Source organism: Plecotus auritus (assembly GCF_963455305.1).
Source record: "Plecotus auritus genome assembly, chromosome: 4".
NCBI lineage: Eukaryota > Metazoa > Chordata > Mammalia > Chiroptera > Vespertilionidae > Plecotus > Plecotus auritus.
The window spans coordinates 34,711,433-34,724,544 of record NC_137775.1 but is presented as its reverse complement, the minus strand read 5'-3'; the positions used below and the strand labels follow the sequence as shown (position 1 = coordinate 34,724,544).

The 13,112-nt window shown below is 44.2% G+C and overlaps 1 protein-coding gene across 2 annotated transcripts in view; it reads right to left on the bottom strand.

Moving 5' to 3' along the window:
• The window catches only part of SASH1 (SAM and SH3 domain containing 1), a 182,863-nt gene that overhangs the window by 74,738 nt on the left and 95,013 nt on the right, over window positions 1–13,112 (bottom strand). For both annotated transcript variants that reach the window (XM_080666223.1, XM_080666224.1), the window contains exons 5-7: window positions 9,080–9,120; window positions 6,900–6,986; window positions 4,537–4,649 (exon numbers count right to left, since the gene is read on the bottom strand). In XM_080666223.1, the coding sequence (XP_080522349.1) occupies window positions 4,537–4,649; window positions 6,900–6,986; window positions 9,080–9,120 (241 nt within the window). The remainder of the gene's footprint in view (window positions 1–4,536; window positions 4,650–6,899; window positions 6,987–9,079; window positions 9,121–13,112) is intronic.

Genomic DNA, 13,112 nt, shown 5'->3' with positions numbered 1-13,112 from the left:
GACTCTACCAGAATTAAGAAAAGACAGCGAAACTCTTAGCATACTGCTCCTAAGCAAGAGACGTATTACCGTAGCTTTATTATCACCCCGTGGTCTCAGATAAAGGAGAGCACACCTTGACACAGGTATTTGCACTTTTGCTATCGGGGCACTCATCTCATTTTAATCTTTCTAGTACTTCAGGGCATTGCGTTAGTATTGTTCCGATCTTTATAGAATGTTTACATTATGTACCAGAATGCTTGATATACTTGTTTCTGCAGTGCTGGTTTCTCACTGTATTATCGGGATAGCAGCCACCTGAGCAACCGGGCTTATCACTTGTTTACTCCAGGTCTATGTTCTACTTTTTTTTTTTTTTTTTTTTTGTAATCCTCAGCCAAGGGTATGTTTTCCATTGCTTTTCAGAGAGAGTAGAAGAGAGGGAGGGAGAGAGAGAGAGAGGGAGAGACAGAGAGAAAAACATCGGTGTGAGAGAGACACATCAATTGGTTGCCTCCCACACATGCCTCAACCCAGAGTGGGGAGCAAACCCACAACCCGGGTACATGCCCCTGACCAGGAATCGAACCAGTGACCCTTCGGTGCGCGGCTGTCGCTCTAACCACTGAACCACTGGCCAGGGCTTATGCTCTACTTTTATACTCAGCCTTAGCCCAGACTCCTAGGAGCCACTAAATAAACTTAATCTTTAAAAACAAGACAAATTCCTAATGAGTCAATCATAAACAGAATTAATATTTTTCTTCTGCTATCTGTTCATTTCCATCATTTACTTTGGGGCCCAAGAGTACCTGTATTTCTTCTAATATAGATTCCAAACTGGCCACTTATTTTTGTAGTTTTCCTAATTTCAACAGGCTATGTGTTTTATTAATGATTCTGTTACAAAATACAATCTCTAAAAATTTTAAAGTACATTTTATAGGAAAAAAACCCCACCTGGTTTTATTTATAATTATATTTTTATATTCCACTTTGCTCCTTAAGAAGTGTTGACTTAAATATAATTTCATGAAGGAAAAACAACTGATCATTTCATTTGAGAATATATATAAATATATATAATAAAATGTATAAATTGTTAGTTTAATTCCCAGAATTTTTTAAATAATGACATTTTAAAGTATGTGTGTGTGTGTGTCTGTCTCTGAGGAAAAAATACTCTCTTACATCCTATTTTTCCTAGTCTTATAGTTTTCTTATACTTGAAGTCTATGACACAATTCTTAGAGGGAATGGCCATCTTAAGAAGAGTAATGCTTATTCTGTCTTAAAGACCTGAAGGGAGAGATATTCTAAAATGTTCCCATTTCTAAGAGTTCTTATTGGAAAGAACATTTGTATTATATCTCCTCCAAATCCCCTCCAGCTGCAATTTTAATTCATTTCCTTTTATTCTGCCCTCAGTTGAGATTAAAGGAAAATAAAACACTCTTCAGTGCATCCTGAAGATGTACTATTTAATAATCCCTCATATACTTGAGAAAAGTGATTAAACTCTTTTCTGCTTCTTCTCTGAGATTAATCCTTTCCTATTTCACCCCCTGGGATCTATTAAAAGAAAACCTCAATCACTTTGTTTCTCTCCATAAGCCTCTCTAATTGTCAAGATAACTGTGACTGATGCTCCAATAGCTGCTACAAGGAAATAACTCAAAAACATATACAGGTTCCCAGTTCATCATGTGGTTCTTCTCTGGTATACACGGTGCCCAGACTCCCTTTACAAAACCACTCACCTATCCCCTACTCTGGGGCATGCTCTGTGCCTGGTTGTCTCCCACGAGGAGCAGTTTCCCCAGAGAGGCCTAGGAGACTGCTGATTGCTCCCTGCTCATCAGTCTGTAACCTCTTTTTCTCCGGCAGGACAAGTTCTATAATGTAATTCACCTTCCAGGGTTCCCCACTCCCTAAGGAATCAGGCTGAGGCTAGACTTCTCCTGAAATCCCAGCTTCTTTCTCTGCTTCCCTCTCTCAGCACTTAGAAGTTTCTCCTGAGAGCTACCTTTCAATAAATCATGTGCATGAGAATCCTCATCTCAGGCTCTGATTCTAGGAACTTGATGTAAGACACTGGCATTAAGAAAAGTTCACAATGCCAAAACATCAATCAAGTTAGTAACAAACATCAAGGACTTTTTTTTCTAAATATGTTTTTATTGATTTCAGAGAGAGGAAGTGAGAGGGAGAGAGAGAGAAACATCAATGATGAGAGAGAATCATTGATAGGCTACTTCCTGCATGCTCCCTCCTGCATGCCCCCTAATGGGGACTGAGCCTGCAACTCAGGGTATGTGCCTGACCAGGAATTGAACCGTGACCCCTGGTTCATGGGTTGACGCTTAACCACTGTACCACACCAGCAGAACTCAAGGACTCTTTTTTTAAAAACAAAATATCTTAAGAACTTTATTTTGAACTCTCACACAGATGTGACCTTGTGGACACATGTTTATCAGACACATTTATCAGATAGATAACTATGTAATATTTAGTCACTAGATCAAGTCACATGAGCAATCTTTAGTACTATATTATTTTTTAGAAAATATGATTATTAAATCATGGTCACAGATCTATTTCCTACAGACAGTTCTCCCCATTAAAATGTCAATGAACATATTTCTCTACAACATAGCTTCATCATTGCTGGTACCATCACACCAAAATAATCGTGTTCTCTTTCACCCAAAGCTTTAAAGTGAGTTTATTCCTTACTCTCCCATCCTCACTCACACACCACAAAACTACCCAGACAAATGAATAAACTGTGGTTTTCAAATATCTCATGGGCTTTTAAGCCTTCTGGAACTAGTCCAAGATTTGAATACCCTAAATTCACTTGCAAAGAGCTATGTGCCCTCTTAAAATTAGCACCCGGAAATTGTATTTAGAGTACATCAACTACCTAGATTCCCCTAAACATTTTTTTTTAATTAATGAACTTGACTTTTTTTTTTTTTGAGCTTGACTTCTTTAAAGCACCTATATTGAATATCTATGATAAAACTATTAGAAAATGTATGAAATGCCACTAGATTTTATTAAACTATTCAGTTATTCATTTAATAAAATACAAAAAAACGTAAGTGAAGTTGCTACCTTTTTAAATTACACACTCAAAAAAATACACTGTGAGTTGTTTCATACACTTCATTCTCTTCAAATGCTTATGAAGTTTACAGTGGCGTTTCCTGAAAACTCGGTTTTCAGGGGGTATGAATCATGGCTATATACTTCACAGTGCGAAATTATCTATCAATGAGGTCGAATTCGTATAAACAAAGCATAGTGGGCCAACTGTGTCTAAACATAGTCAAAATGTTCTCCAATACAAGGCTGTACTGGGGGATCACCCAACTCCAAACAGCACACAGACAAACTTCTCCCCTGATGCTGGGTTATCCTATCAGTATCAGAGTCTATGCAGGGGTCTCCAAGTCTCTGGCAGTGAGAGAAACACAGCTGATGTAAGCAAAATTTTAAGGTGTATATAAAGCTTAAGTTCTAAAATTCAAAATGTAATTTGTGAAGGTATCTTATAGAACTGATTTTTATAATGGTTGTAAAATATCTAATTTTCCTTAGTTTTTACTTACTAATTTTTATCATTACATTCTTATCATTCTTTTTACAAGGCTTGTGAATTTTGCAACGGCTGTCAGTCATTTTCCTTTTTAAACTGGTCCATAGCCCAAATATATTTGTCATTCATTCATTTATTCATTCATGTATTCCTTGAATATGGAAATTTCATCTTACAACATGGAATGCTTATATTAAGCACACAGAAGGGAATCAATATTTTATCTGATAAGATGGGTACCTGATGATCACCAAAGTATAATCAAAATACTACTCTGAATAATATATTCCTATACTCTTTGATGCTCTTAGTCTGTTCATGTTGCTATAACATATTACCATAGATGAGGTGGCTTATACACAACAGAAATGTCTGTTTCTGAGACTGGGAAGTCCAAGATCAAAGTGCTGGCAAATTTAGTGTCTGGTGAGAGCCCGCCTCCTGGCTCATAGACAGCTGTCTTCTCCCTGTGTTCTCACAAGGTGGGAGGGGTGAGGAAGCTCTCTGGGGCCTCTTTTTTAAATATGTGTGTGTGTGTGTGTGTGTGTGTGTATTGATTTCAGAGAAAGGGGAAGAGAGAGATAGAAACATCAATTATGAGAATCATTGATCAGCTGCCTCCTGCACGTGCCCCCTCTGGGGATTAAGCCCGCAACCTGGCCATGTGCCATGACCGGGAATCAAACTGACCTTTTGGTTCATATGTGGACGCTCAACCACTGAGCCACACTCATTCATAATGTCATTCATCTCATTCATGAGCGCTCCACTCTCATGACCTAATCACCTCCCAAAGGCCCCACCTCCAAATACCATCCCATGTTAGGATTTAACATGTGAATTTGGCGGGGGGACAGACGCAAATATTCAGTTTACAGAAGGCCCCCAACCTTTCTAAGTCTGAGGAGGCCCCCTCACACATGTGAACCGAATCCCTGCAGCCTTACCCTGGCCAGTGCCTCCTCAATGGTGATCATCTTCTCCTTGACCATCATCATCAGCTGAATCCGTTCTTCATCGCTCATTGTTATCTCGCTTGCAACATAGCCCACATCTTCTCCTAGAGGTTGGAGATAAAAGACAATAGGAATGAAAACAAGAAAGGTCATCAGAATGCCAAGCTTGAAAGCGCCTCAGCCAGGACTAGGGCAGACTGTGGGCACGGCCAGTGATGTCCATCACTAACGGAGCAGGAGGAGCAGTCACAGGCTGCTCTGTAGGACGCCACGAGCCCGTCTCATTGGGAAACAGGTACCAAGGACATATGGATGTTACCATGAAACAAATCAGCGTTTGTGACATGGGCTCTAGTGAAGGAGTTTTGGGAGAAAGCCCACAGGGAGTAAGAGGTGGGCAGAGACCTAATTTAAAGAGCCAGCGAGAGCAGACAAGCATCCTCGGCCCCTTTGGCTGAGGGTTCCCTATGTCCTCCCATTTTGAATATGAACAAGACGAAAATATTTTGGGAAGAAGTGGGAGAGAACTATCTGCCGTGACAGAGAAAGGTCACAGAGCCAGCTGTGGTGCAGCCTGAGAAATCCTGGACTCCTGCTAAGCTATCTGATGGCTATTCCTCCGGAAATCAGCACAATAAGTCAAACCACAGATGGGAAGCGTTCTGGGGTCCATGGAAGGAAGGTACCATACGTGTACACATCTGAGAGTGTTATTGGCATAAACATTCCCAAACTGTGAGGAGGACTCAACTTCCACCTGGAAACTGAAGGCTGCCAGAACTGCAGAGGAAAACAACCATTCTGTTACTTCAAGCGTGTTCTCCTATAAAGTAAACAGACTGCCGGCGCCTCTGCTACATGTGAGCCACGTTAGCGCGTGTACCTCTGGTCAGCGCGTGGTGAAAAGTGTCAGTGGAAGTGGCTGCAAGAGGCACACTGGGAATAAGCCCTCCGTCTAGTCCCTCGTCTTTCTCCGTCTGCCCCACACATACCTCACTAGCCTCGGAGTCATTAGGAGGTTCGGCTACGGCTGAATTTGCCCTTGGTGGAAGGGGCAGGGCTGAGAGGCTGGCTGCACACTTGTAGGATCCTTCCGTCAGGACCTGCCCTGGAATTTATGTTCCCCTGTGTCTCCCTATCTCATTTCCATTTCGCAATCCATCAGTCCAGAAGCAGCACTCAAGTTCCCTTTGCCACTCGTCCCCTTGCAGGGGGAGGATAATAGAGTGTCTGGGCGAGCGGAAAAGCCTGCTGGCTTGATTCATTTTACTATCTGTGTCACCTCCAGGGGTGGAGGGGTGACGGCCAGTTGGTTGGCTCTTAAAATAAATCTCCTCGAGCTGGTTAACTGCCTGCTCCTTCCCTTCATCTCTCCAGCCCCGTCTCTCTTGCTCTTTCTCCTTTTCCTTCTTCTTAAATAAGACTCTGTTTGAATCACAAGTGATTCTGGGTGTGTACCGGAGGAAAAACTGAGGGTGTTTAAGAATAACTCTCCTTACGCAGGACAAATTTAAAACCGAACCCCACAGAGGTAGCCAACGAGGCCAGGTGTGCGGCTGGCGGGCACACTCTCTGGGTCCGTGTTCCTCGTTTCTGTGTGTGTGAAAAAGTGGAAAGCCTTGAGAACAACAGGGCAGGACACTAAGATGTTGCCAAAAAACAACAACCACGTAATATCACTGGGGAGCAAGTAAAAATGTTCCTCTAATGCTGACCTTAGCGGGACCGGCGTCTGGAAGCAGCTCTGTTCCCATTCCCCTCTGGATGCTGGGGAAGCATCAATTATGTAAGTGAGCCTCAAAGGGATGACATATTTACTTACTACATAAACAACAACAAAGACCCGGCCAGGAGGTGGGCAGGGCTCCCTTCGAAAGCAGCCTGGGCAAATTCCCATGATGTCAGACCATCAGATAGCGTTTCCAGGGCAACAACCCAGTCAGTAACTGTCCCAGCCACAGACCGGCATCAAAAGTTCAGAAGACTGCTAAGGCCCCGAGCGGTGGGGCACAGGGGAGGGCCCAAACTAACAAACGCTAGACCCTTCTGGGTAGACCTCCACGCACAGATGTTCCAGAGGTTGGTGTGTGGAGAAAACGGGAAATTTGGTCTTTGCTCTCAGACCTATTTTTTTAAAAAGCCTGCTGACTCTTCCCATTCTGTTTTCTTTGATTACAAGAAAATCCCCAGTGGAACGAAGTTTTAAAGTAAGGACAGGAATGCCAGAGAGCTGAACATTTCCGGGGCACGGACGATGAGTTATTCTAACTTGCAGCAACCGTCTGGATCAGAGGCACAGGCTGCTGAACACTTGAGAGCTAAAAGGCCCTACTGTCCGCCGGCTGTTTCCGCACCTTTTGAAGTCTGCCTCATTATTCCTTTCTGGTTCTTTCGGAAGTTCTGCCAGAAATACTTATTTTTCTTCTTCCAATCTCCTTTTCCTTGAAAAAAAGACACAAGCAATAAATTCATTAATAACAAAAGTAGCCTCTTCCTTATACTTCAAAGCTTATAAAATACTTTGATTTCACAAACAGTTTTTCTCTTTCAGTTTGTGTAATGACTTGGAAATGCCTATAAAGTCGTTTATAAGAAATGCAAATTTCCTGGTAGCAGTAGGGATACGATGAGAAATAAGGAAACATCAAAAAGACAGGCAAAACACGCATTCTTATATTCTCTTTGATGTTTAACTGGTATATACAATCCTGCCTTGCTTTGTGGGATATCCCGCACCCTCTTTGGTCTCAGCCACAATTATTTCAAGTAAACCACAAACACGATACTTGAAATTTACTTTGCCTTGTTGTTATTTATGCTGTTGATCTACCCTTGACTTGTTTCTGTTACCCGAGATCTAATGGAGAGCGCGGCTGGTACATCCTGTGCACACTGGTCCGCGGGGCTGGGTAAGGGCCTGAGGGGCTGCCCCACGCTGGGTCCCTAAGGTGCAGAGCTCGCATGCCTCTAGCCATTGAGTTGGGCACGACGCCAGCTCTCTGGCATCAGGCTACCTGGTGACCTTCCCACAGCTCGCCCAGGGCACCATGACAGGAAAAGCAGACTACTCTCCTGCTGTGACAGCTGCCAACAGGGGCCCCCTCCTTCTCAGACTACGAGTGACTTTCCAATGAAAACACTGTCATAAGCTAGACATTTTTAATATCGGGGGCGGGGGGAGGAGTTCTGATCATCAATAATATGTAGTAACTTAAAAAGCAAAGGGAGCCGAAACTGGTTTGGCTCAGTGGATAGAGCGTCGGCCTGCGGACTGAAGGGTCCCAGGTTCGATTCCGGTCAAGGGCATGTACCTTGGTTGCGGGCACATCCCCAGTGGGGGGTGTGCAGGAGGCAGCTGATCGATGTTTCTCTCTCATCGATGTTTCTAGCTCTCTATCCCTCTCCCTTCCTCTCTGTAAAAAATCAATAAAGTATATTTAAAAAAAAAAAAAAGCAAAGGGAAACAAGGAGAGTAAAACGAAAGGACAGAGCGATTCTTTATTTTTTTTTAAATAAAATGAAACGGCAGAGCGATGTGTGCTCTCATGCAGATGTGACACGCTCACAGCTGCAGCTTCGTCACCGTTTGGTGTCTGACTGCCCCACAGCCCCGGGAAACAGGGCCCAGCCAAGGGCACACTGCTGGTTTCCACAGTCTAGACTGGCGGTGCCAGGCAATGCCGCAGAAGACAGACTCGTGGGAACCCCACCACGGTGTCCCAGGCTAGAAAGGACATCATTTTCCAAAACAGATGTGCTCATCTAAGTTCTGAGAACCTCTGGAACTATGGGAACGGAACCAGCGCCAGCGGGCCTGAGACTCCCTGGGTACTCGGCCTCTTGAGGGCACTGCTGCCTTTGGGGTAAACCAGGAAAGGTGAAAGCAGAAGTTGGATTATTACTCAGCCAACCTTTCTCCCGGGCAATCTGGAATATAACGTATTTCTTTGACTGTAAACTACACTCCCCCTTCTTCCATTTTAATGTTTCTAAAATGAAGGTACGGCTTAAAAAATAAATGGTAATAGCTAACATTTATGTAGCATTTACTATATCCAGGCACTTGGCTATCTCATTTAATGCTCACAATGAACGTATGATATTTTATTGTCCCCATTCAGTGAATGAGGAAACGGAGGCTCAGGGAGGCCAGTGGTTTGCCTGAGGTCATAGCTATGAAGTTGGCAGAGTCATGATTCAAATTCAAGTCAAAGCCTCATTTGAGCATTCATGCTCCTAATCGCGATTGCTTTGCCAGGCTCCTTCTGACCCAAACAGAAAAAAATGTCACTGCATCAAGAGTGGATTTTATCATCAAAGGAAACATAAAGTCTATAACACCCTCATTGTACATAATCTTTGATTCAAAAGTTCCAAATCAGAGGAAAGTTGAACATCAATATCTTAACAGTGTTTATTTCAGGGCGGAAGGCTTCTTGGTGGTCTTTATATTTTCACCTATTTATATATTCTGTAAAGTATTACAAGAAAATAGTTCATTTAAAATAGATAAACCAAGACACGTGGTACTGACCTACAGCGCTGTCTTCTGAGTTTGACTTGTGAAGAGAGTTCCTAGAAAACAAAAACAAGTCTGGTTACCAGGAAGCCCTGCCTTCGAGGGAGAACGGACAATCCCAGTAGGTTGAGCCAGCAAAACCTTTATAAGGTATTTGCCAATGGCCGGTACCAGCCAGCAACTGCCCTTCTAGAAACACACTCGCGTACCATTCGTCAACATTTGTTAAAGACTCACTCCAGGCTCAGACCTCTATTAAATGAAGGGGACGGACTCCACTCGGCGATCGCTGAAGTAGCTTATCTTCCTTCCTGTGAACTATTAGCTACCAATTAAATGACTGCCATTGGGAAGTCTCTTGTGCAAATGGGAAAAAGAAGGCAAATAATAATGAACATATAGGCCTAGGACCACAAATGCCTCTCAGGCCAGGAGTAAGCAAGGTTGTCAGCTGTAGGAGAAATAATCAAGGGAGTGGGGTACCCCCAAGTCACGGGAGTCTGGATGCCCCAAAAAAGGAGAGGGCAGCCAGTATGTAGGTCCTCCAGGCAGTAGCTGCCAATTGGCAAGTGCCCTGTGCATCTTGCTAGATCTTCTAGTAGTCAAAGAAGAGCCAGAAGTCTGCATTTTTAAAAATCAGAGCTCCACATTTTTAAGTGATGGCAAATAATTCAATGTTTTTAAAGATGTGTCCAAGTTACTCAGGACATGTCTGGGCATCTGATTTGGTCCACACCCTGCCCCAGCCTGGCTGCCAGTTTGACTGCTGATACAGATAAACCCCAATAACCTGAGCCATCAACACGGCCCCAAACCAGGTAATTAATCACTTCTCCAGCAAACCCACAGACTTACAATTCTTTCATTGTTTACATCTACGTTCTGCAAATGATCACACACTTTGAGTAATTTATCCTCAGGTTTGCACTTTGGATGTTTCCTGTTTTATCAGAGGTGCTTCTACTAGACAGCTCTTGCTGCATTTACCTAGGATGCCAGCAGATGGCACTGTAGATCCTTTATTTATCTTGCCGTGGCCAGTGGGGATTTCATTTCTAAAATTCCACACAAGTTCACCATCTAGATTCTGGCCACAGAATAGCAAGCAATGTTTCATAAGCGTGAGGCTACCCAACTCATCAATGTGCAAAGGGGGAAAATGGCACCGCGTGAAGTTTAATTTGGACGCAGTGAACTGTCCCTGCAAACAGAAGCTGGCAGAGCAGCGAAGCAACATGCCATCGCCTTTCTTTCTCCTTGAGACTGATTATAAAATCCACCCAGCAGGAGCAGAAACCAGTGATGTAACCGAATTCCAAGTTTGGATGGCAGCAGGTGGAAGGGGTCATTTACTGATCTCCTGGTGGGAGAAGTTAATGCTCAGAAGCCAGTTCCAAAGGCCTCCTAGTAATTCAACCTTCCAGCCAGACGCCAAGGCCTGCAAAGGGCAGCTCTGGAAGCAGGCTGTCAGGCCTTTCCTGCCCATCACTTTCATGGCCAACAGAGGGAAAGAGATGGGGACTTCAGCGCGGGTTTCGATGGCTAGGAAGCAATAGCAACATTCTGTTGCACTTTGAAAATCTGTTTATGCATTTAAAAATCTTCGAGCTCAGCATTAGTCTGAACTCAATCTTAGTACCTTTACTGATTACTATGATGAGGCTCCAAAACTGCATAAGTGTTTACATCTTTCCTCAGGATCCCTAAACTACTTTAGCCCTCAATGAAGGCCTAAAGAACATTCACAATGAATTTATGAATTAGATTTTTTTAAAAACAATTTAAGAGACAGCATTCCCAGAACTTCACCAATTCCTTTTGTTCTACCTCAGTGTTTAGCAAATTCTATGTTAAACTGCTTCCTCCCTTTTGTTTTCTTTCTTCTTTCTTTCATTGATTTATTCCTTCCTTCAATAAATATTTACTCGGCCCCCATTAAAGTCTGGCATCCTCTGAGGCACTGAAAACAGTGATGATAAACAAGACTGGTTAAGATCCCTATTCTAATGGCACTAGGATCGGGGAGAGAAGCAAGGGGCGGGGTGCCGATTAAGACATGGGGAGCACTTCAGATGGGATGGACAGAGAAGGCCTCTCTGAAGAGGTATCAGCTGAGCAGAGATCTACGCGATGTGCTGACATAACATGCAGCCCCTCGAATGGGGAGGACTGGGTAGGGAAGAGCAGAGGAGGAAAATAAGAGGATAGCAGCTTGGCCACCTAAGTTTGAGGAGCTTATTGGCCATCTGTGGGGAGACAGGGCAGATCGTTGGATATAGGAGACTAGAGTGCTGGGGAGCTGCTGAGGCTGGAGATAGGCATTTGGAAGTCATGTGCATTTTGAAAGCTAGGAGACCAACTGAGCACAAGGAAGAGGAGCTGTATGAAGGCTGAGCTCAGGGGCAATCCATGTCCAGGGGTCGGGAAAAGAAGATGGAGAGTCAGTGCGACTGAGGGGAAGTGGTCAGTTGGCAGGAGGAAGACCAGGAGAGCACCTTGTCCTTTTTCCAACTAGGGTAACATTAAAACCACTTCTACACAAATTAGATCACTGCCTCCCATGTCACCCAGGGTACAATCAAGGTTGCTCTACTCTCTCTTCTACTGACTGGATCCCTTCACAGTGGAGAGGCTCCTAAGACCACAGAGAAGGCGGAACTAACAGGTCAAAATGAAATTCTTTGCATTTGTAGAGAATTCCACCTCTACAGAAAACGCCCCCTTGACCCTCCCATCACAGAACAGGGTCCTCACAGGGAGCTGGGAGTGAGGACTTGCCAGAGGACACAGCCTGGGCAAGGACCGACCGGACTGGTCCACCCGCCATGCTTCTCATTTACATAACAGGAATCAGCATAGTCTTCATCAGTCCTTGGGTGAATGACTGGAATGATCCTCAGAAGAACTTGTGAAGGCAGAGCACGTTTCCAACCCCAAACCTGAACATGGCCTACGGGTTCATCAGCACAAAGTGTTTCGACAACACTTTTCAGGATTGGGTTGTGTTGCCATTGCGTGATCCTCTCGTGTGCCTGTCGAAGGAAAAGCGGCCAAACCATCTGGCTCAGACTCATTCTTCTGCTCGTGTCTATTTATATACAAACAGTCTGAGGTGCCTCCAGGCAAAGACAGCTCTATCTCACTGCTGCAAGCTCGGTCTGGCGCACCAGGCACGCAGCGAGTGCCCACGCTCAAAGGAATGCCTCCAACAGGCTCATTGTTTGTTTCCGTGGACTGTCCAGAAACTTCATTATAACCAAACAACAACAAAAAAGAAAAACTGTTAGAACCCAATTTCTAAGAAAGGGACATATGTTATGCGTTACTGGGAAAAACCTATACTTAAGAGATTTTTAAGGTTCTTTATCGTGAGTCTCCGGAAATATGCTTCTCTCCAGGAGTTTCTTTCCTGCTGAATTTTGAATCAGGGCTTTTGCTGCGTCTGGGTCTTTTCCTGCACCGTCCCTGCCTGCCAAGGCAGTCCTCAAAGCCAGCAGCGTCTGCCTGAGGACGTGGAGAAAGGACTGAGACCTCTGCTACTGGATTGTGTACGCGTGGGGGGGGGGGGGCGGCAGGGAGGAAGGTAAGAGGGTTGAGGGGCTCTTTAGTAGTTAATCTTTTCCTTTTCGTTATGACTTAAACATAACTAACTCCTCACATTCATATTTTGCATATTTAGTGACAAATCACTTTGTGTAAAGTGTAATTCCTTAATTTCCTATTTCTGATTATCCTTCGAGTATCAGAGATATTTTTCATCCTAGGAGCATATCTCTACTATTGAATAGAAATATATATGAAACAAGTTCCTGTTCACAGTATCTACTGTCTGTAAAAATTCAAGGGGCAGCCCCTTCCCCAGCCGCAGGGCCGGGACAAGGGTGAGGCAAGAGACACAGCAGCGCAGTGTGGGAGGTGTTCACTCTCGGGGTCAGACGGTGCAAGGCGCGGGTGCCACCTTCAATCCTGCACCCCATGAGCCTCTCTGACTTTCCCTGGGGGATTGGGCCCTGCCCAGCAACAGGGGCTGGATTTCATACACAGGCAG